Below are 25636 nucleotides of genomic sequence, written 5' to 3'. Positions count from 1 at the left end.
TGTATTTTGTGTGTATTTACCCAGAATGCATTGTGCTACAGTCCACTTCCCGCTTTTGGAGCTGAATCTGGTCTGGTTTCCATTCATATATGCATCCGAACCGCAGCTCAGTTCACTTCAGCTGAACTGAGACGGACCAGAATCCAACTGGATTCACACATCCATAAATGAACTGGACTTCATAGCAAAACGGAGCAGTTTGATGAAACAAACCTGGTCTGAATGCATCCTAAGAGACGGACTAAAGCTGCTACTGCAGAGATGCTCCAATCTGTAGATGCACTGCACAAACACAACATTTTACAAAGTATTTTTAGTCTAGTTTGTAGTGCAAATATCTCAATACACTTGAAATAAGACAAAAGTAAAGTTTTAAGTAAATGACTCTTTAATATTGACAAAAAGTTCTAGTTTCACTGGCAGATTAATTACAGCAAGTGAGAAATGTCAAGAAAGTGAAATAATCCGTCAAAAGATACTTTTTGTCAATATTAAGTAATTATTATTTAAAACAAGCTCCTCTATCTTATTGAAACATGACTTCTAAGTTAGTTCTGTTTTATTTCAAATGCATATTTGGACTAGAATCAAGCCAAAATACTTGGAAAGATTTTGCATTTTTGCAGTGAAGGTGTCAATATGCAAAAGGAAAAGTGCCTTTAAATCACATAAATTTTACATTTAGGCAGCTTAATGCAGAAAATACATCCTCCATAAAGAATCAGCTAATGGGCAAAAGTGAACAGGAAAATAGCGAGACCAAAGAGTCTAAAAACCCAAAAAAGCCTTTGAAGGACTTCAGAAACCAGTGGAAAAGATTACAGTCAGGACAAATTAGCACAGATTGACATAATTTGCAAACTCCAAGTTGAGAAGATTCAAACTACTAAATATTTTAGTGAGTTGCATTACCAGAAAAAGCAGCTTAAAATCCAAATTTGTCTTGCAAAAGTTAAAGCGAGCCACTTCAAACCTTTCACTTGGTTTGCACAAAAACTCTGAAATCTCTGCATCTTATTAACACAGCAAGAGGCTCTGATTTGCTCTGACACACTTTGTTGCTGAAGCGCAAAGAAAAAACAAACAGAAAACCTGAAGCTGTTGCGCAACAGGCTTCTTATGTGGCGTGAATCTCACCAAAGGAAGAAGATGACACACGATGTTGGCCGGCATCGCTGGCCGTGAAAACAATTTCTTTTTTCTCTGCAGCTCGTTGGAAACCTGAGCTAACGCGAGCTGAAAACATCTGGGCGACCAGAGATCAGTGACCTCTTACTAGAAACATGCACTGGGATAGAAATATGTTATTCCTCCTTTCTTCCCAGAGCAGAGGCTGTGAAATAACTCCAGATTGATGAGCCTGCAAGTAAAGGCGAAATCCAGAAAAAACATCAGATTTTTTTATTGCCTATCTGTGGAGAATTATCAATAATTTCCAATAAAGCTGTAATGTTTTTTTTCCAGCTCTGCTGTAGCTCAGAAGCTCCATTCACACACGTACATTGTTCCATAGGTTTCGAAACAAGGAGTCTGCAGGAAACGGCTGCAATTCTCAGAAGAACGAGGAACGTGTTGCATCCAAACCTGCTGCATCTTTTCTTCTGTCTTTATGTGTCTGGGGACACAAAGTACTCTGAAGCCAATTATCAATTATCCTTAGGCAAAAAGGATAATCAAAGTAAAATACAGCAGACACACAAACCCACTTTTCATAAAAATCATGAGCATCGAAATTTCTAGATTTGAATAAATTCAAATAACATAATCTAAGTAAAATCCCTGGTTGGTGTTGTGGACTCGTGACTTGGGTCTAACGTTTTGGGTTTCCCCCCACAAGCTTCTCACAATACTTTGCAAGACTTTGGCCCCTTCTGTCTTCAAATAAAAAAATAAACATGAAAATTTGTGAACTGCAAAATTAAAAAATTTGCAAGACAAAACAATTCTGAAATTTTTATATTAATCTCAGAATTTGAGAAATTTTGAGCTTGAAAAGTTTAAAATTTGAGAGAAAAAAAAACTAAATTTGGAGATTAATCTCAGAAAGTTTTGACTTTTGAAACTCATTACCAAAATTAATGTCAAAATTTCAGTTTGTTTTTCACAATTTTTTGACGTGGAGCTCAGAAGCTTCCTTTTTTTTTGAGAAAAATTCAGAAATTAATCTCAAACTTTCTCTTGTTATTTTTTTCTATCTACATCGACACTTTTACTCTGTCATCCTTTTCCAGAAAAATACAGCAGCTGAAATGACGGATCCATATGTTTCTTTGAACATGTCTCTAAATCTACGAACGTTTGTAAAAGCATTTTTTTTTTTGTTTTAGTTTATTGAAATAAAGAAAGATTCTTCCCGGAAGTTCCACACTCATCAGCCACCCACTGAGCCTCGCATGGCAGACGCTGAAGCGCTGAGGGCGCATATCTACTCCACACACATCAGTCCAAAACACACACACACACACATCAAGCGAATGCCCACACTGAAAGCCTGCAGCGGTGCACAGCGCTCGTTCTCATTATATGCCTTAAATTCAGTGTCATCTTTCAAATCACTTCCTAGAGCTCTAATATGCAATTTTTCCCCCAGCAGGTCAAGCTGCAGCGCAAAGGCTTGTCAGTCATCCTGATGAGCTGTCTGCCTTGAAACAGCCTGTGGCCCGAAGCGGCAGCGGGAGAGCCACTGCCGCCGATCAGAGAGGGGGAAAGAGGACTCGGTAATCTGCTGTCTGAGAAAAGGCAACATTTGAGCGGGTTCTTCACTCACGTAAACATCTTTACATCATCAGAAAGAGGCAGTTCAGAGCCTCCGACACGCTGCAGCTCAGAAAAAGTCGTCTGACCCTGATGTGAGTGGGGGGGAAAAAAAGAACAAGAAAGTAATCGACCTCATCAAAATGCCAACATGAGCTCTGCGGAAAGAGAGAAAAATGCCTCGAATAGAAAGTCCAGTGAGATTTTGTACTTTTATTTGATCAAAACTTTACATTTGTTTTTGTTTATGACCAATGAAAGGCGTTTTTAAACGCAAAATATCAATAACAATTAGAACAATGTTGCAGTAGACACTCAACCTCTCGGCCAGTTTATCTGCGTTGGTGGAATCAACTAACTCTCGCTCTTTGGTTACCTAGCAACTAACTCTCGCTTGTTGGTTACCTAGAAACTAACTCTCGCTTGTTGGTTACCTAGCAACTAACCCTCGCTTGTTGGTTACCTAGCAACAATTGGTTGCGTAACTGGCGCAGCAGCAGTGCATGTGGCTCAAGGTATAAATATTAACGTATCCAGCTTCTGAATACGCTGTTCAAACGTGGATTTTTTAAAAATCTTTAGTTAGTTGATTCCACCAACTTGCATTTGAGTCTAAAAGTTCAAGCCGTTTGCGTCTGGAAAACAACCCGTTTCAAAGATATAAAAACGTCACAGATCAGCAGGCGGGAGGATTTGGTTTTAGCCTCCTACCTAGCAACCCCAGCCAAGCCCAAGCCAGTTACCTAGCAACCCGAGCATAGCTCCAGCACGTTTGGTCAGCAGGTTTTGCTACAGTATTCTCTGTACAATGGCTGCTGCAAAGTGTTTTTCTGGTTCACTTATCATTCAGAAACCACTTGCTGCATTATCGTTGGTTGTGCAGGAGGCTCCACTAATGCTTTTCAAAGATGTACAGTTGTGTAATTGCGCAACTGTTGGCAGCTATTTTCCCGTGCGAGTGTAAAATCTCATGATTTAAGAATGATTTTATGTTAACTACGTCATGGAACGTGTTTCGTCTAACATTTAAAGTGTTTGCTAATGAAACTGTTTGTCCAGCGAAGGTAAGCTGCGTTTTAGCCCGTGCGCTTGCAGAGCTGCATGCTGTCCAGTTCTATTTTGGAGGAAGCCTAACCAAACTCAAGGTATCTGATCGATGTGAATAAATGCATCTCTCCTCTCCCCCAGCTCGCTGCCTGTGAGTGTCTGCTTTCATTCGCCCGCTCCTCTTTGATTTCCTCTGATGTGTTTCTGTCAGCGGCCGAGTGTCGACAGCGCTTGGAGAATAAGCAGGTCATTTGCTGGATGCTATCTGACAGGCCGCAGAAGGCCTGTCCATCTCAAAGTTCAGCACGGCTGCCGCTGCCCGCTCCACGCTGCCAGATAATGTGACAGAACAAGACAGCGATGAGCTGAGATGGCGGTTGAGACACGCCGACTTTTACCGCAGACGCCTGACAGACGGGTCAAAAACAAACGCGGCTCTTTCTTTTGCTTCTTGCACAAGGTTTGGTTTGTCATTTCTCTGGATAAAGCTGCACAACTGTGTGATTTATGGCAAAACAAAAGGGCTAAAATGAAAATATTAAAGCCTTTACTTTTTTATTTTGGAATGAAATTTCTATAAAACAAGAAAAGGTTACAATTTTACACAATATTGCAGAAAATTCCCCAACAATAAGACAATAATTCCTTTATATAAGATTCACTCATCTAGTCTTTAAAAACTACAACGCCTCTGATGTTACTTTCCTGTTCTGCACAGATTTACTCCAGTTCATGTTGCTGCTGTAAATTATTAACACTAAACCACTAAATCTGGAGCATATTTTGCTTTACAATCTATAAAACCAAACACAAAATGCTGTTTAACTGCTGCGCAATTCAAACCTCTTCATTATGCATGTAAATATGCACGCATAGCTTAAAGATTTATACTTGTGGAGGTGAAAATCAGCTGCTAATGCATAAAGCACAGTCTGTGATTTCAGCTCTCCAACTTGAAAAGCCCATACTATTTGAAAAATCCTTGTATAATCATATGTAAACCTTCATAGCTGTAGAGACTTCGCTTCTTCTTAAACATTCCTGCGTTTGCAAAAATGTGGAGCTGGTTAGTTTCAGGCATGGATATAGTTGGGGAGTTCATGCTGAACCATTACATTTAGAAAAGCAGAGATAAATCAGCACTTATGTATGAACTGAATGCAGTATAGAGACTATGGAAAGACAACACTCTTCAGTGTAGAAGTTGTGGCTAAATCAGACTAATATCAGTTAGCATATCCACCGATGATGGTCAATAAACGGTTTTCCTGGAAGAAGTTGTTTCTCCACCATTTGCACGTTTAGCAGTGAGAACATGAGGGTGATTGACAGCACCAAGCTCCTCCTCTTGGTTCTGATTGGCTGTTTTAGACCAGGAGTGGTGAATTTCTTCAAACGACATTAACAGCTTGAGATGGAGGTTTACAGCAGCTGTCTCTAAATCTACGAAGGATTAGCTTGCTCTTTTCACAGGCTACCTGTCTCATAACAAACTGTCACGACATGGCCACAGTTTTAACAAACATGTAAAGAAAATATATATATTTTTAAAATAAAAGTCACATATTGCAGCTTTAAAAGCGTTAAAACGCAGTTGGATACAATTCCAATATGGTGATGTCCAAATAACCATTGTTAAAGTCCCTCTTTAATAATTTAAGAGTAATTTTCACTATGTAAAGATATATTTTAATTTGTGCAGTTTAGAGTTGCATATAAATTTACAATGTATCTATTAAAATAAATATTTTCACATTTCAGCTAACTATTGTTGATGCGAAGGGCGGCCATATTGGATCTAAAATTGTCCAACTTTCCAATGGGAGGGAATCCAGTTTAATTTTCCAGCTTAGAAGTCGGTCTTCCGAGTTCTGACTACAAACTGAACGCACCATAACGTTATCAGACAAAACATACGAGAACTTACATTGTTAAGTCTTTGCAATTACACAGTATGAGTTTTTTACTTTTTCAAGGATCAACAATAATCACAGTGATTCAAAAAATGTCCTTAGCTGTAGTAAATAAAGACCTTTCAAACTGCAAACTGTGCACCAGAGAGATTGTAAAGACATTATGTAGCTGGATGTACTTTTTCTTTCCAAATCTGCCAAAGTTCTGAAGTTGGAGCAAAAACGTCCCCGTGGCAAAGCGATGTTAATTTTGACTTATCGCAGTCTTTCTGGTCATAAATTGAAACATCTTCTTTTCATTTATCACCATCTGCAGCACATTATATGGATGAAATAAAACAGGTATTCAAAAAATTGGACAGACATTAACATTAGCCCTTTTCTTCATGAAGGTATGTTTTAAACTCGTCTTTGTCAGGGGTTTTTTTCCTCAAAAAACTGCTGCTGCTGCAGTTTAAAATATCTGTAGTTTGTGCCATATGTTTTATTTCTGGATCATTAACCAACAAGAAATCTGGCTTTTCAATCACATTTGGGATTAATCAGCCACAAGATTAGCAGTTTTTCTTCACTGACAGCAAACTGGAGGATTTCTTTCTTCGGCAAGCCGTTTTAAGGCATCTTTAACAAAGTTTATAAACTCAATCTTATTTCTATCAGATGTATAAATAAACACATGAGAGGATTTGGAAGCTTTCTGAAATTAAAATGTAGATTTTTTTTCTCACACTTTTATAATAATCCTGAGCATTAAACTCATATTTGAAGTGCATGTGTAGCAGAAGGTTTTGTGTTTATATTTGGTTTTCTTTTCACATTTTTTATAGTTTTTTATGACATTATACTCTAAACATACATTTCAATCTGCCAAGCAGAAAAAGAGACGGCGTGTTTGGCTCTCTGCATGAGGTCTACATGCTGTACTCACAGTGACCAGACTCGCTTACTATTAAGCAAATGGGAATGAATGGTCTGTCAACTGCAATCCTCCTCTCTATACGTCTCCCAATTACCTGCCCCGCCTGACCCGGTCCGGCGCATCGACACACAGCCTGGCCAGAAAGGGCTTCAGAAATTAGCAAGTGAAATCTGATAGGGGGGGATTTTCCACCTCACACGCGTTTTTGCCCACAGCGAGCGCGAACGGACTCCAACTGTTAATGAAATAAGACAGGAGGAGCGTTACAGATGGAGGGCGGCGTGTCAACCAAAATATTACAACTGGGAAGTTTTCAGGTGGAAACACCAGACTAAAAAGCCTCCCAACATAAAATGTTATAAAACTCATCACAGATTCCAATACAATCTTGCCCGATGTGAAACCACTGCTGCTGGCCACGCCCCCCAACTCAGCATTTACTGTTATAGATGAATATGGCTGCAATTATACAATCGTACAATTATCTTTTCCAGCAGTCATTGTACAGCACATACAAAACCAGCTGACCAAATGTGTTGCAGTCGGTAGGTGCCGGAGTGGGCTTGGCTGGGGTTTTGAAACTCCTCGTCATCCTGACACCAAAACAAAATTAACTTACTGCCAAAAACACAAAGTGGAGCAACAGCTTTCAAAACATAATTTACAATCTGAATGTCATAAGAAACGCAGGTAAGAAACACAGTCAGTCTGGAAAAAAGGGAAACACATCTATTATTCTGTATTATACAAAACAATTAAACACATTAGAATATTGTTTAAAATCCCACTTATTTCAGAAACTTCATCACTGATATTATGTAGATTAATTTCACATGTGAACTCTGGGCTAAATCAATCAGTTTAATACCTGCTTAAACACTGTTATTTTCAAAAGGACCTAATAGAAATTGATATTCTAACTTATTGAATAATATTGTATTGTGAAAGTTTTAGTGTTTATGCCTTTATTTATGCCTTTATTCCCAATGCGTTGCATTGGGAATAAAGAATTGTGTTGACAAGAACGAAACGCTCACTGGGACATAATTAAATCTGGGCTCAGACCAAAAATTTAATCAGCTTGGCCGCCCTCTGAATGTGGCTCTGGTTTTGTTTTTATACCAAATTCCTGGCCACAACATATTAACATAGATGTTGACTGCAGCTTTGCAATGTCTGATGAATAAAACAGCAAAGTAAAGCCAAGAGGAAATGCCAAAAGAAATCTGGGGGTGAGTTTTTGCCTCCAGGAGACATGTTAGGATATCTTTGTGGTTTGTTGACTGAATATGGCAGAATGTAACAGAAACGCTTCATCAGGTCTTTAGCTACTGTTAATGAGGTCATTGTTTGGTTTTATTAGCTCGCCTATCTTTATTCTGTCTCATCGTGACATCCATCGTGACCAGAAGAACAACAACGAGCCAACAAGTGGGTAGATGTTATCTTTTTTTAATGTTAGAGATAAGGAAAGGAGGCAAGTCTTTGAAAAATAGCCACTGCTTCTTATTCCATCTAAATCAGTCAGCTGAGCTGGTTCATGAATCTGCTTCGGACTCTTTCTGATCAGCTCCACTTCAGTGCATTTAAAATGTCTCAACTGTGAAAATGCCAAGAAAGGTTGTTCTTTTTGTTTTGTCATTTTCACAGAGTAAAAATTTACTACCGGTACAACAAATATGATGTTGGGAAAAGTTTAGTCAATGAAAATAATTCAGGATATGAGAAGAAGGATGGAGGAACAGACGAAGCACCTTATGAGATGCCATGAAATACCATGAAATAGTTACTTGTTTCACGATTAATGGTAATATATTGTTATCCATCTATATAGTGATCTATTTTGCTTCCTAGAACAGGTTAGGTTAGTTCTTTGGGCTACACAAAGCATTTCTGTTCTTAGATAATATAATTTTATCCTGGTCAGTTCTCCATACTTTAATCTCTTTTCATCTGTTTTGGGGCATCTTGTCACTTTAAATCCAAATGATCTGCTGATGGCCACTCCCCACAATTCACCGTTTACTCTCGCATGTGAAAATGGCTACAAACAGATGCGCAATTATGCAAGCCTTTATTTTTGAAAAGCAGAAGTAGCGCCTCCTGCACAGCCAACAAAAATTCAGCATGTGGTTTCTAGTTGATAAGTCCACAACAAAACATTTGTCTTTTATGGCAGCTTATTGCATAAATAGCTGCCAGCGCACACAGCAATAGAAAACCGGCTGACCAAAAGTGCTGGAACTCTGCTTCGGTTGCTAAGCAATGCCAGTGCCTGTTTACTTGTGACGTTACATTCCGAATGTTATTGAAACGGATCGTTTTTCAGACACCAAAAGACATTAACTTATTGCCGAAAACACCTTTGTGTTTTCTTAAAAGCAGCAGAAACCCGAATGGAAGCGCAAAATCGTGCAAACTGTGAACTTAGAATGACTTTCAAGAGTTAAAAATGACCAAAAGAATTTGGGTTAACATTAACAGCATTATTATCAGAGTGTAAGGTTTGGCAGTTATTTATTTTCTTCCACTTCCAGAGCCACTCTTTAAATCTGTATTTTGGGAGCAAGCGCTTGTGAAATGCAGTGTTAAAGACGTTGTGGCCCTGTCACTTGTTTTTGGATAACCAGGTCTGCCGCACAGTGAAAGATCTCTCTCCTGAGCCCAATTTGCTTGCCTCACCAACCTCTGATGCCTCTGTGATACAATCTGGCGCCGGCGATAGGTAGTCTGTCAGCCCAAACCCGAATGACTGATGAAGATAGGGGACTTACTGCACAGTCGCTCAACTCCCACTGACAGGCTGTCATATGGTTATGACTTGGTGTTGATAGATTTAGACAGAGCCACCTCGGTGTTTTTTTGAAGAAGCGCTTCTTCGGGCTTTTTGCAACAGCAGCGTCCTCAGTTTAACAGAAACACCAGAGCAAGAATTAAAAATATCAAGAAAACTTTTCTGCCAAGGTTGTTGGGAAAAACCCAGACAATAAAAATCTACCAAAAAGTGGCAGAAGTGGTTTGATAGTACAATGGTCACAAAGTTCAAGAAGGAGTGGAGAAAGTTTCTCCTTCCTCTATAATGAGATTATTGAATAGAACCGAAAGTCCCCAGCCTCATAGTCTAGCTTAATTATTCTCAATGGAAACACCATCATAAATTTAAACTGGTCCCAGGGTGTTTGACTTTACCTAACTAAACTGGGATTTTGATATCCACAGGTTTCAGGACTGTAAAATGTTCAGCTTGGTGATGTTTCTGTGATATTTGGGCTCTCTTTGTTTAAGTTGAATCTCTCCAAAACACTAGTTTTGGAGAGGTGGCTGAGTAGTTCATCAATAGTGGCTGAACCACTCAGCCACTATTGCAGATATCAATTTATCCCCAATATAAGATATTGGGGATAATATAATCTGGTTAAAAAGTGGTTCTTCCACCAGAGACAGTTTCTGAGTCTGTTGGCTGTTTCCATTCTTTCCAAGCATATTTCCATATTGAAACATGCATGTTAAATACTTGATTTCTACTTTGCATAGCGACCTTAAAATTAGATGTAGAACTTGTGAAACATCAACTCTTATGTTTTTGAAGAATATGTGTCACTTTTGCATGCATTAGAATCAAAAGTGTCGGATTCACTGCATTCAACTCCATTAGATTGTCTGTGGCATTTTTCCTACAACATAATCTTCTTATTCTTTTTTACTGTTTTTGTCATTAGTTTTGACACACAGTAAATATGACCTGAATAAATACATAATACTAATTTTATTGGATTATATCATTTGGTTGAGAGTGAAAAATACATCCATTCTTAGCGCTGTAAATCATTTTTGTGTATCTACTGCTCACACCTTCCACCTTTCTGTCAACTGAGCTACAGCTGGTTCAATGCTAAGGCTCGTTAGCACGATGAGCCGTTTTTCTGTAACTGTCAGTTTCTCCACCATTTGCACATTCACAGCGAGTGCATGAGCTTGTTTGACAGCGCTAGGACCCGCCCCTGGATCCGATTGGTCACTTTTGGACATAGCAGTGGAGGAAATTGATATTACATATCTGTCACATACATATAATATCTGTGATAGATATTATATATGACCGTTTTAACAAATATATAAAAAGAAAATTATTTTCTAAAATAAAAGTTACATTTTGTACCTTTAAGATTGTTTAATTTTGTCTGCTAACCAGTTCTGCAACTTGCCGTCTGCCAGTGTTACTGCTGCTACATGTTACATTTGTCAGGGTATTGCATTCTCAAGTGTGCAATTATGTGCAGTATAATGGCTTTAATAACTCAGCAGAAAGCTCTGCACCCAGAGAAGGCCAGACTGGCACTCTATGTAGATAATAGTAAAAAGAGCTTATTATTGTAGTCTGCAGTGAGCAGAAAAAAAAAATAGAGTTCTTTGAAATTCATGAAATTTGCATTTACTCTCCAAACACCTCCAATGGTTTAAATAGGCTGCTGACGAGCTATTTTACTGATTACACTGTGAGTTTCTGAGAATAAGCTTTACTCTCTACCTGATGATTATCTTTGTTTACTTGATTTTGACTTTGCATAGCGACCTTTCTGACCAGAAAAGCTCTTATCATCTGACTGCTTTGATACAATTTAAATTCTGCATGATTCCTCCACTCAAATTAGTCACTACAAACAAAAAAAGATGCGTCATATGTGTCAATAGCAGTGAATTCGGTAAATTGAATGTGAATGGGTACATGTTATTGAGCTTTGTTGTTTTCTCCGCTGCATCCTTTGAATTACTTTCCTCATTTTAGCCTGAACTCTTTCTCTCTGCACTACTTGTCATCATCTTCCTATTTCCCATAGACATCATGTTCGCCTCATGTTAGTCTATTCTTTCTCCTCTCTCCCATCGCTCTTTAGCGCTGACCCCTCCAACATCGTCGGGCCCCGTCAGGATGAAATATTGAACTGGGAGAGTTCCCTGAAGGCATCTGGCTGCCCCCGCGCTCAGTCCGCAGCTCAGCCGAGATAAAAGATATAAATGTAACTCCGTATCCAACTCTCACACTCCATGCAGCGCTATCAGAGTATCTGTCAGCTCAAATGGCTGTTTGAAGTAATTACCTTTGGATCAGATCTAATTAAAGCCCTATTGGTCTTTCTTCTGTGGCTATTTGAAGTGAACCAAAGTGCCAGACCTGCATGTAAATTTCACCAAAGCTTCAAAACGTCTTCACAAAAATTTTTAATCTTTTTTAATTAAACCGTTGCACCTCGTTTAAACGTCAAAAACATAATAATCATCTCTGTGTGTGTTTAAAGGCAGAACTTTTTATGTAAAAACTATTTCATTAACATTTCACAATTAAATTTTGTTTGAGTTAAGCTAAATTTAAATGAACTGAATCAGATAGTTCTCATGTGATGTCACACTTCCTGGAAGCTGACGGCCATCTTGGCATCTGGAACGAACTGCCGCGTCAGTTGCTATGGAGTGAAGAAGCCACAAGCCTAAAACTCACTTTGTTCCCATCTTGCTTGTAAACAACATAAGTACGTTAGCAATTAGCTAACTTTGCTAATTGCTGCCAAATTAGCATAGTTAACTTTGCTGATGTAGCGTTTAGCTGCTAGCCTATGCGTACGTAAGTACATGTAATAAAATGGAACAAATTAGAACTGAACTGAATCAAATTGAATGGAATAAACTGAACCAAACTGAACAAGAGCAAAAAGAACTGTAGTTGAAATTAATTGAACTGAATCAATCACATGAATTAAATTGAAAAAAAAAGAATAAATAAATAAATCAAACTTAAGAATCTAAGTTGGAAAAAAAGAGGAAATAAATTGACCTGAGCTGAACTGAAATGAAAATATTACAAGAGTCGAATGAAAACGAACAAAATTGAATCAATTTCATCAATTAAAATGCATAAGAATTGAACCGAACCAATCAAATTAATAAGTGAAATTTAGTGGAATCAAAAAGAATCTAATGGCATGTGGCAGCGTTTAAGTTGGACCTGTTTGCTTTTCGAAGTGGCACATTGGAGCTTTTAATGTCTTTAAATTGGTTCTTTATGAAGAATCCAAACTGGTTTTAGTTTGCTGCAGGGAAAATATTGTCTTCTCACCAAACTGCACACATGAACATTCAGTCTCGTTTTAGATTTATAAAGATGCAAAGACGCTTAGCTTGCCTGCAACCATTCCTTCACATCTGATAAAAAGAAAAGCATAAGAAAAACATTTTCATGCCGTTAAGGAGACAAAGTGAAGAAGCCACAAGCCTAAAACTCACTTTGTTCCCATCTTGCTTGTAAACAACATAAGTACGTTAGCAATTAGCTAACTTTGCTAATTGCTGCCAAATTAGCAAAGTTAACTTTGCTGATGTAGCGTTTAGCTGCTAGCCTATGCGTACGTAAGTACATGTAATAAAATGGAACAAATTAGAACTGAACTGAATCAAATTGAATGGAATAAACTGAACCAAACTGAACAAGAGCAAAAAGAACTGTAGTTGAAATTAATTGAACTGAATCAATCACATGAATTAAATTGAAAAAAAAACGAATAAATAAATAAATCAAACTTAAGAATCTAAGTTGGAAAAAAAGAGGAAATAAATTGACCTGAGCTGAACTGAAATGAAAATATTACAAGAGTCGAATGAAAACGAACAAATTGAATCAATTTCATCAATTAAAATGCATAAGAATTGAACCGAACCAATCAAATTAATAAGTGAAATTTAGTGGAATCAAAAAGAATCTAATTGTAAGTATTGAAAGAGATATATTGAGCTTTCTTTGCTGATTAATTTGAGCTAAGCAGTTTTCTTATTTAATATATTTCCAGTAGGACCAATAAAGCTACAATTGATCACGGTTGATCAGACTTAGCCATCTGTACTGGTATGACGGTTTCTGAGTGGTGAAGCTGATCAACTAATCAGATTCCAAGATGCTGAAACTTGGGGGAAATTTCAGTTGGCAGCTTCAAACTTAAATCAAAGGTTGTTTTTATTATTCCTTAATGCCTTGGAAATAAACTGTCAAGTCATTTATGTGCTGGATGCCATTTCTACTGGTTTTGTCTTTGAACTCTCACATAAAGCAAATTTGTGTGACATGTGGCAGCGTTTAAGTTGGACCTGTTTGCTTTTCGAAGTGGCACATTGGAGCTTTTAATGTCTTTAAATTGGTTCTTTATGAAGAATCCAAACTGGTTTTAGTTTGCTGCAGGGAAAATATTGTCTTCTCACCAAACTGCACACATGAACATTCAGTCTCGTTTTAGATTTATAAAGATGCAAAGACGCTTAGCTTGCCTGCAACCATTCCTTCACATCTGATAAAAAGAAAAGCATAAGAAAAACATTTTCATGCCGTTAAGGAGACAAAGCACCAACCTACGCTGAGAATTGTGTGTGTTTAGGTTGAAGTCAGGACCTTAAACTTTGAAAAATTGCAGTGTCAGTAAATTGACAGTCTTTTTACATGCAAATGACCCATCTGAAACTGCTGATTCACAACAAAGAGTAATTTCTAATCTGTCATTTTGTCCACAGATTGGAGGGAAGGGTCTGACTCTGGACAGGATTCAATGAAAAGTTTTAGATTAAACGATTTATATTCTCATAATACTTCACCATGAATATCAATGAAGGCTGATTCTGTGGTAATGAGAGAGAAGCGTGGCCGTCTATTGGATTTCCAAAATCAATGCATGAGCCACGTGGAAACTGTAAATTCACTGGGATGTTCCTAAGAGTTGAAGCTTTTTAATTTATTTAAAATAACTTTGCTGACTGAGCATCAATTATCTTTGCCCCTCATTCGCTCAGTGGTAAATATTTACACATTTTATCTATTTATAAATAGAAACTGAGACAATAAATTTTAGAAGCCTACACATGCCTGTTAAATTCAAGGCTTTAGCGACAGAAAATATATGATGCATCAAGTTGTTTTTACCTTTATTTTGACTTTTCCATGAAAACAAAAACCAAAAGTAACTTGTAATGGGTTAAAACAATTTAGAAGAGCCTCAAGCAATCAGATTAATCATGTTGAATTAATTTAGTAATTAGCTAATCCTTAACTGGGTACACAGAGTAAAAAAGGCTTCTGAAAAGCGATCCCCTCACAGGAGTAATTAAGGCTATATAAATATATATATGTTGCATTTAAAATAAATAAAAGAACATTATGTGTAAATATGTTCAACAGTTTTAGATTCAGCTGTTCAAATTCAGTAGAAAATCTCCTTCTGCTCTCCAGTTATTAAAATACTGACAGATCCTAATGACCCCTTTCAACTGAATATTAAAACATCTCAAGTTGTTTTAAAGAATTTAAAGGTGCTATGCACACTTATGCAACCAAGTGAAATAAGCCATTAGACGCATTAAAGGGGAACTATTATGAAAATGTCACTTTTAGCACATTTTTGTACTTTCATTTTGGTCTCTATGGCTTCTAAAAACAGTCCCAGTGCTTTAAAAAGTGCTGTTTTATTTTTTTTTTTAGCAATAACTTGTGGTTTTTTTGGTGTCTGGAAACTGAGTCGTTTCAAAAGCTTCACAATTGTTGAGTCACAATGCCCCATTACCTAGCAACCCAGGCAGAGCTCCACCGTGTTTGGTCAGCTAATTTCACCGCTGTATGCACTGTACAATGACTGCTGGAAAAGACAAATGTTTTGTTCTAGACTTACAACTAAGAAACCACTTGCTGCATGTTTGTTGGTTGTGCAGGACGCTCCACTTCTGCTTTTCAAAGAAGCACGATTATGTAATTGTACATCTGTTTTCAGGCATGTTTACATGCGAGTGTAAACCTAAAACCAGGCAGAACTGACGAGACTTAAACATGTTTTTAGACCAATCCTAATCTGTGTTAGGTCTTCTGCATCTAAAAGCAGAAGACTTGTAATAATTTATCATGATATAATTTCTTTATGTGACAGAAAAACTTGCATTAGTCTTGGGGAACATATAGTTTCTATCTCCCATGTAAATACAGGCACACACTTGTCTGTTTTGGAGTTTATGTTCTCAAAATACCAAACCAATGACCGATTCTTGCATCATCTCCATGCATAATTTCCTAGGCCGTTTAAGAATTCAAACCACCGACTTTCAGCCTCATTTCCTTAACTCCAATTCTACTTCCACCCTCACAAGGGGCCTCTGTAGCGTAAATGATTTATGGGTGACCCTTGTTCGAGTTCTCTCTGCACACAGGGGACATATTTATGTAAGCTCGGGAAATATCACTGCAGAGAAACTGGGCGGACGCGAAGACCTCGCGCCACTGGCATTAGAGAGTGCAAGTCCCAGACGGCCTCATCCAGATAATGATTTAGTCCTGGTTGTTCGTCCCTTGTAAATCCAGGCGTCGACCTCGACTCCGTGCAGGAAGACAGTGTTAATATTCCACCCCTGGGTGCAGTGTGCGTTTCGTTGGGGAAACATTAGGGAAACAACGGTGCTGCAGGTGCAAGAAGATTCATGGACCCCCAGATGGCTCTGCTTGGTACGCAGCACCAAGTAAACTCTGACACAAACTAAGAAAATTCCTGCGGGATCGAAGTCAGGCGCTGGGAATGCATGGGGAAACACCAAAACATCTGCGTTGAGTGTGAGTTCTCTCTATGACACAACAAACATGTTGACTGCAAAACCTCAAATACTTTTGCTCTAGTTTCAAGTGCAAATAACTAAGAAATAAGACAAAAGTTACTAAAAATTGGGAGATTATTTTAACATTCATGAAAACGTTGTAGTTCAACTGGCAGATTATTTCACTTACAACATGGGAAAAACATTTTATAGGATTACCGAGATTATTTGGAAATGTCAAACAATACCTCTGAGGGTCTGAAACCACCCAACCGCAAAAGGCGTAAAAGTAAATAATTTTCATACTTTGGGTTTAAAACTCCTCAAGCAGTGATGAGTCGACCTGATTGTGTAATTAATTCCTACTTTGACAGATGGTTTGTTTCTCAGAACCATCTATGAAGAGGACAGACATCTTGATTTGTAATGGTGTCAATATTTACAGCTCCTGAAAGCTGGAAAAAAAAAAAACAATTAACAGAAACCAAGCAGGTGAAAGCCGGGTAGAGGCTCCAGTTTCATGTCTGAGATTAAAAGTTAGATTTGAGACTAAATATAATCTAATGAGTTTTGTAAATGTTCTTTTATCAAATGGATCAATCTTGTAGCACTTGAGCCATTTGTTGAGAGAGAAATCGATCTAGTGAACTAGATCGATTTTAAGACCATGACTTGCATCAAAATATTTATTTCAAGGTATAAAAACGGGCCAGACCTGAACTAATTTTTAAATATTGTAATTGTGTTTGATTAATACTTTTAAATACGTTGATTTATATCTCATTTTGATTGTTTTATTGTATTTCCTGTTAATCTTAACTCTTAAAACATTTCAAATAGCTGTTAAAGCTGCAGTATGCAACTTTCATAAAAATTATTTTTTACATATTTGATATAACTATCACCATCTTGTGACAGTATAGTAGGAGACAATCACTGAAAAACAAATTGTGCTCTTCTGTCTTCTCCAAGTGCTAATCAGAAACAACCAATCAGATTCAGGAGGCAGGTCTTAGCGCTGTCAATCATTCTGAGCTCCCACTTTTGTCGTAAATGCCAATTAGTTAGTTGGCCACAGATGATGTCAGACTAAGTGGTTTTATTAGCACACTGAAAAGAGAATACATGAGCATGATTGACAGCGCTAAGAACCTCCCCTTGGCTCTGAATGGTTGTATCCGGATGGGATCGGTGTATTTCTTCAGACGCAATATTAGCTCAGGGAGGAGGAAGAAGAAATCAATCTTTCCACAGATTATCTGTGTTATAATATACGGTGACATTTTTAACAAATATGTAAAAAGATAATAGTTTATAAAAGTTACATTTTGCAAGTTTAAAGGTGGTTGTTGTGATTTAGCTGCGGCTGTAAACGTAGTGATGCAAACATTAGATTATCTTGATCTATGTTTCTTGCTCTGTGTCTATCCAATAAGTAAATAAATAAACAAATAATGTATTAAAGGAATCCTCCTTTGTTTTACTACGACCAATGCGCGACAGGCTTTGACTCTTCTCTTTACTGGCCACAAACATTTACCCGGCTCCCTTTCATGTTAGGAACTTCCTCCTCAGTCGTGCATGTCACCATAGGGGTTTAATTTAGGTGGATTTAAAAAAAAAAACATCTGCTATTTTACTGCCTGACCTCATGCAGGCCTCACAGCATTTTTATATGCATTTTACATCTTGAAATAATGAAAATATTAGAAACATGCAGATGAATTCAGATTGAAACGTAGTAAAAAGTCTGATTTAATGGTTTTTCAGTTTGTTGTCCCTGTTTTTAAGACCTGACTGTAAAGTACAGCGTAATGTTTTTAGGTTAATTCAATTTAATCGAGAGTCTAATGGTCTCCTTAGGATTAGAGGGAGTCTACAAACCGCACTAATGTGCAGCAAAGTGCCTCAGCCCCGAGGATCTTTGCCTCAGCCAGGCTGCGTCAGCATTATTATGATCATCAGCTCAACATTTGTGCTCATGCGTCCTCTGAAAACTTCTGCCAGAGTTTTGTAGCCGTCTGCAGTTTGTTCAGGTGACTTTTCCCCACATATTTGTCGAACCAAGAGGTGACAAATTCAATTAACCTCAAATCTCAAACACATCATAAAGGCTCAATCCGTTCCCCGTTGAAATCCTGATTTTTATCCTTATTTATTTTTATTTCTCCTTTCCAAACCAAGTCAAAGTCTAAAACACGCCCTGCTGTTTTTAACTGCAACATTCTGTCTTGAATTCCCAAATTGAGTAGTAATTCCTCTTTTAAGTTGAGCACATGGGCAGTTAAAGTTGAAATATTTTGTTGTCGCCTCAAAGAACCTGAAGCACATGGCAGCAGCGTCAAATCAGAAACAGATTGCAAGCGTCTAATGTTTCTCTGTCCCATCTTAAAAAAAAAAAAAACAGACCTCCACAAACGATCGCACTGAGGTGGATATTTCACAGAATTTAAACACTAAGATGAGCGCTGGGATTCGGCGGATTGCGTCTCCTTTTTCCAGTTCAGAGGGTTAAAAAGCCCTGCAGCCTAAAGTGAATTATCAGCGGCGGCCGCGCAGTCATGTTGAACAGAAATGCAGTCGGGTCCAGCAGGTGTGACCCGCTGGAAGGTAATCTGCTGGCGCTGTGGTGGTCTCCAGCTTTGATCGTCCCCCGTCGCTCTGTCAGCTCACACGCTTCCCCTCAGGAACACAATTTACAGTCTATTACTGAAGATGTTTACGGCACACGGGTAAATCTGGAAACCAGACCCGAGCAGCCGCAATTATTTATCGTCTGAAAGTCAGCAGAAAAAAGTAGGAACAGTATTGACCGTCGGTAACAATGTTACGTAATCATTCCAGGCGCCATGATGGACGTCAGAAGTGAGGGACGGGAGTTTTGAACAGAGCGACTGAACGTTGTTTCTGCCAGTTTAATCATGGCTTCCGCTTGTTGGAGTCGAGCTCATTTATCTGTGAAGGTAACACACCTGGTCGGGGCTCATCGACGGAGGTAGCTCTAGCTTAGCTTTTTTAGCTTAGCAACCGACCCAAACCTCCTCCCTCCTAAATTACAGACTCTGCCTGTAATCGCACCACATGATTTACAGTCATAAAAACTGTTTCTCTTTACACCGGAGCAGCGTTAGACGTACAAAAGATGCTAACCAGGCTACATGACGGTGCGGCACCGTCTCCATGATTACTAAAAGTTACGCCCGTACCCTTTCCATACTGCGATGTTTGATAGCTTTCTAAAAATATTTACTTATAAAGTTTATGAACGTTAATCTTCTTACCGTCATAAAACGTGTTCAATGCAAATCTGTGAGGAATGACCGTCATTATGACTGACTGCTGTCCATCGCCGCTGCATCTTTCTTCATCAAAAGTCACAAAATAACATAAGTTTGGTTTGCATCTTTGTTTGCGCAGTCGACCTCGCAACACCATATGACCATTTTCAAAGTGGAATCAAATAAATGAAGGTGACATTAGGCTACAGATGTCTGTCTTTACGTTAGCTTTAAAGGGGCGCTTGATTGTTTTGACGTCTGTCATGGCGGAGTGGGCGGAGCTCTGGAGAGCGTGACGTCACTCACAGTTGGTGGAATCAAGGGTCAATTAGTAACATACTAAGACAAAAAAATAAATAAATAAACAAATAAAAGTACTTGAATGAGGTCAGAATATTACAAAACATAAAATCATAGTATTACGAGGATAAAGTCGTCTTATGACGACGCAAGGCATTCTGGGTAAATACAACCAAAACAAATGCTAATGCTATAGTTTTCACTCCACAACTTTGTTTTTTTATTTTATTTTAAAGAAGTTATGAATGACCTTGAACTGCTGCTGCGCCAGTTACTCGACAGGCTGTTGCTAGGTAACTGGAGAGTGAGTTAGTTGCTAGGTAACCGGAGAGTGAGTGGTTGCTAGGTAACCGGAGAGTGAGTGAGTTGCTAGGTAACCGGAGAGTGAGTGAGTTGCTAGGTAACTGGAGAGTGAGTTAGTAGATTCCACCAACTGTGTTTATTGCTTATGGGCTCTTTGCAGCTGCCTCGCTGTCGTCACAACCACATGCGCAAATGCGGCTCTCGCACTGTTTCTTTGCAAACAGTGCGTAGCATTGTTTGCAAAGAAAACAATGCTACGCACTTTGTTGCCTTTCTAATATGATGGGTTTTTAAGTTTTCATGGATTTCCAAGCGGTCCTGAATTAATTTGACAGTGGTTTGTAAATATTTGTCGCTACCGGTTAAAGCTAACGCCGCACAGCAGTTTGCAGCCTTCACTTCACTCCGGACCGACTTCTTCGGCCTAAAGAAGAAGGCAGAGGAGCCGTTTTGTGTTATTTCTATGGACTCGCTTGTGTATTCAGTTTGAAAGAGCGAAGGTTTGGGAGCGAGAGAGCAGAGCAGAGCCAGACAGCCGAGCAACTAATCCACCTGTACACACTGCTGTAAACACCGTCCTGCTTCACAAGAAGCATGCAAAACGAATAAAATGAAATAACGCGGAGACCTTAAGGAACACGGCCATATTTTTCTAAAAGTAACTCCTCTGAACCTGCAGTCAGCTGCACTAGAACTCCGACACCAGAGCTTGTTAATCTACGGGCTTGTTGTGCTTCATCAGGCTTCAGAAGCAAAAAGCCTGAACCTGAAGTTCCCCATTAGTTGGTCTCTGACATTAACAACAATAAACACACATAATATACTTGAACATAAGGTAAAAAAGTTTAGATACTTAAATAGCAGATTTTCACAAGAAAAATGTCTGGGAATATTATTGCCCACTAGTACAAGCTGAAGTTGATGTTAGCTCCAAAGATTAAAGAAAGTAAAACTCACCTTTGTATCTGTGAATGTATAGCGAGGGGTACATCTTAAAACCAGCTTCCTTGTTGGGGCTTCGGATCGATGTGCATCATTAACTGTTACCTTGGACAATCCTAACCCTAACACCCAGCGTAAAATACCATTTTCAATAGATCGGAAACAATCGAGCCGCTTTTCCCCGAACGCGGAAGCTGACGTGCAAAGAGCCCGTTGTCCAGCGAGACAAAATTTTGCTCCAAGTAGCTTTTAAGCAGCAGAAAGAAGCTTGTTTTAAAATAGCATCTGGTAGATTATTTAACTTACAAACATTCATCAATATTAAGAAATTGTTTACAAACTCCAGTATCTTGCTGAAATGTTCCTGGTACGTTTTGTCGTATTTCACGCGTATTAAGATGTTTGCACTAAATAATAGACCAAAAAAACTCACTCTTCTGTCTCTTTCTTGTTGCCGAATCCTGAATCCTACAGTAAATCATAAATCAGACCGCTGGAGGTCACCGGATAAATGCCAACTTTCAGAGTCACGTTGAAGGCTCAATTTGCCTTCCTGCATCACTAAACCAATCTAAGTACAGTGACTCAGAGGTGAATGTTAAATAACCAACACTGTTCATACTCAAAAAACACATTAAAGCTTTTCTCAAACGGACAAAAGAGCCATTTGACTTGCCGTGTTATGCGCTTTGTCAAGGAGCACATTTCCATTAAAGCCAGTGACAGTAACACTGACGGCGCTGCGAAGGAGTCGGCGGTGCAGGAGAGGCCGGCGTGTCGCAGGACTACAAAGCAATTTCCCACCGTGCAGATCTGAGCAGAGAATCGATGAATCACATTCCTGATTACTCTGCGGGGGGAAATGGAGTTTGTATTGTTTCTCTGAGACAAATGTAGGTTCCATGTGGGATTGATCTTATTTTCAGGACCAAAGAAAGACAACCGAAAACACACGCACACACACACACAGATCGCATCCGTCTAACACCCGGCTCTTTTAAGCTGAAACCACTTTTCCTCCTTTCACTTTTCTCTTTCATTACACTCTCAAACTCTCCTGTTCCTGGTCCTCTCTCTTCCCCCCGGTTTCCTCTCATTCTCCTCTTCGCTGTGCTTCAATTCTTTCGAGGTGGCAATTTCAATAAATGTTCTGCGACTGAATCAATTGAAAGTTGCAGAGCAATTCTAAAAGTTCTTCAAAGTCCACTCTCCTATTTTTCCCCTTTTCTGCAAAACGGGCCACTGTTAATACGCCAGACACAAAACCTTACCAAGTATTTTTAATCTTGTTTCAAATATCTTAGAAAAGACAAAGCGAACTCAAATGTGGCTTGTTTTAACTGAATATTTCCTTAATATTGATTTCCATCGGCAGATTATTTCACCCAAAACAAGACATGTTTTCATCAATAATAGTATCATCAATATTAATAAGAAGTTATTTACTTAAAACAAGCTCCAATATGTTGCTGAAATGTTCCTTACAAGTTGGAATAAGGCAAAACTTAAGATACTTGCATTTAAAAATTAGGCCAAAAATACTCGTTTTAAAGCGACGACACAAATTAAAAACGCAAATTGCACATTTATTTATGATGGTTGTTTTGTTGGGCATTTCTTCCAGATGCCCAACATTTGTCATGTTGTCACCTTCACTGCAAAAACACAAAATCTTACCAAGCATTTTTAGTCAAGTTTCTAGTGCAAATATCAAAATTATGTGAAAAGTAACTTTTGCACCATGTATTGGAGTTTTTTAAGTCAATAATTCCTTAATATTGATCAAAAGTAGCAGGTCCACTAACATTTTATTTCACTTATAACAAGACATTTTTCCGAAAAGTGAAATAAATGCCAGAGCAAGAACGTTTTCGTTAACACTAAGCCACTTAAAACGAGCTTCTGTCTTGCTGAAAAATTATTTGCAAGCTAGTTTTGCTCCAAGTAGCTTTTAAGCAGCAGAATGCATCGATTGGATGCATAAACTAGACCAAAAATGGTCATATTTTGTGTTTTCACATTGAATATCTTATACATATTATATTAAAAAAATAATAATAATAAAATAAATGGAAATTCCAGCTGCATTAGATTTGTTTTGATTAACTGTCTAGATTTAGATGTTCTTTAAGATTCAGACGCTCTGAATTGAATACTCTGCTCTGTCACCTGAAGATCCAGACTCTTGATTCGTGTCGCTGCAGGGCCAGAAACTTGGGATGAATTTGAAGGGAATATGCTTTGATAAAACTGCAAGACGTAGAAACGTGAGCCCAGAATCTGTCAGATAGATGAGAACAAACGATCTGGGTCCATAAATGAGCAAACGCTGCGCAAAAGTCAACAGAGAAAATGGTAATGTCATGGGCAATCTAATCTAAAGTAGGTGATTTCAGGAAGATTTTGGATGAGGATATCGGTGGATATATTTAGTTTCTCTGAAAAAAACTACATGTCACTTCTTTATCAGGACTCCAATATGTCAGACAAAACCCTGCAGACAATTTTTAATATGCAGATACTATATTTAAAACAAAACACACTTAAGTGAGACTAAAAAAGCCACTTTTTTATTGGTGCACACTCAAAAAAATACCAAAAACTGAACACAGTTTCCATCATGATGGCATGACGCTATCTGACCGATTTTAAAACACAACTGCAGGTGATAAGAATGAAAACTGTTCAGGAATAATCTCAATCCATTTAGGATAAAAAAAAAGTAGCATCAGGGAGTAAAAGGTCAAAACTGGACCTGACCTGCAGGAGCTGAACCACATTTTTCTACTTAAATGAGCTGCAGGATTTAACTGCCTACCATCCAACCAACGTAACGTTATTTTATGAAAGAAGGAAAAACAAGCATAAACACTTTGCACTTTACTACACTTTGCACAATAACTCAATAATCGCAGGAAATAAAACAAATTCAATAATTTCCTTTTGCATTATTTATTGTTTTTCTCTTTCTGCCAAAAACTAGATGACTAAAGTCTTCATTCTGGTGCTTTGGTCTCAACTATCCTTTTTTTTTTTTCTGTTCACAGAGGTTTCAAAATTCATTTTACTTGTTGTTTTGTTTATTTATTTTGGATATTTAAAACATCTTCCAGTTCCAGTGTTAAATGTTTGCTATTATTTAAAGTTTATTGATATTTGAGGATATGTTCTTGGCATCATTACCATTAACTAAGATGAAAATGGTCTTACAACGTAACTTCTGGGACAATTTATTGTCCAGATCAATTTGTTACCATGTCAGGCCTCAACAACTCAAATGAACTTGAACTTATAACTACCTACCTGTTTTTCTGGATGAAATGTGTTATTTTTTTAAAGACGCTCATAAAACAATCTTACATCTGGGCCCACAAGTGCCACAATTACATGAACAAATAGGTAACTATTTAAATATGTGCTCATTTAAATAAAAAAAAACAAACTGGAGTGCTGGCAGTGGAGTTTGCAGGAAAACCCAAACCAGCTGCTCTCGCCTTGCCTTTGTGCTTGTTCTTCTCAAACCCAAAACTCCTCGTAAAGAAGCTTTCCACCTCATTGCTCTCTTTACACATGCACTTACATGCTCCAAGTCTTCTTCTGTGGCTTGCAGTCATATTTACTGCAGTATTTTATTGTGTTGCGGTGCCCCAGCGGGGCAAAGGGAGAAGAGAGAGCGAGAACAAACATCCATTCTTCGCCTCTGGCCATGGACTCCCTTATTTTTGTCTGTCACTCATCCCCGAACAAGACTGTGCAGCGCCTCGACAAGAGACTTTGGTATTATTGTCATTTTACGCAGGTGTGGACACGCTTCCACCATTTCCTCTGCTTTTTCCCTTTTCTCTTCCCAACACATGAAAAATGAATTTAATGGCATGTATCTTGCCATGATTGAGTATATTCTCTCTACTGCTGTGCGTTAATGGAAGAACTGTCATCATCAGGATAGTATCATGTGTTTTTTCTTTTATTTTTCAAAAAGAAACAGGGGAACATAAATGTTTATTGAGCCCTGGAGGCACGTAAGCAAATGTGACCTCATCTGAGCCGATGTAAAGCGTCTGCTTTCAGAGGGGAGTGCAGATGGAAAGATCTGTAAATCACAGAACCCGCTCCGCTCGGTCAAACAGCTGCGTGGTTTCTGTGCACGATTACGGCACAATCACAAATCTCCAGCATCTAATGCGCTGCTTGGGCCTCACAAACGCACAATGATTTGCTTCATGTGTTTTACGGTTTTCAATCCGCGGCTCCTAAGTACGACGGCACATTTGGGCCATGTGAGATGGAAGAGAAAAAGTAAGTAAGGAGTACATTTCTGCCAAAAATCTCCAATTTGCAGCAAAAAAATAATCTCAGAAATTTTCTGTAAAAAAAAAAAAAAAAAAAAAAAAACCTTGGAAATATTGTGTTTAAAAGTAAAAAATTGGCAAAAAAAAAAAAACCAAACAAAATTTTGTTTTTTTCTATAATTGATCTTTTTCTAGCAAACTTTTGACTCTTCAATTTTATAATATTTCTTCTTTTGTGGAAAAAACAAGATTTGGACATTTTTCTTGTTCTTTACAAGATCA

General features: G+C 38.2%; 1 protein-coding gene across 3 annotated transcripts in view; it reads right to left on the bottom strand.

Annotated features, from left to right (window-relative positions):
* Window positions 1–25636, bottom strand: part of znf385d (zinc finger protein 385D) — a 100098-nt gene that overhangs the window by 55672 nt on the left and 18790 nt on the right. Inside the window, exon 1 of one of the 3 annotated variants that reach the window (XM_055047309.1) lies at window positions 19521–19793. The exons of the other annotated variants lie outside the window; for them this stretch is intronic. Coding sequence (XP_054903284.1) covers window positions 19521–19526 — 6 coding nt within the window. The 5' untranslated portion in view covers window positions 19527–19793. Of the gene's footprint in view, window positions 1–19520; window positions 19794–25636 lie in introns of those variants that run through there. 3 annotated transcript variants of the gene reach the window in all.

This window comes from Poeciliopsis prolifica, unplaced genomic scaffold, assembly GCF_027474105.1.
Source record: "Poeciliopsis prolifica strain line A6 unplaced genomic scaffold, Auburn_PproV2 SCAFFOLD025, whole genome shotgun sequence".
Classification (NCBI taxonomy): Eukaryota; Metazoa; Chordata; class Actinopteri; order Cyprinodontiformes; family Poeciliidae; genus Poeciliopsis; species Poeciliopsis prolifica.
This window is presented reverse-complemented; position numbering and strand designations above follow the sequence as displayed.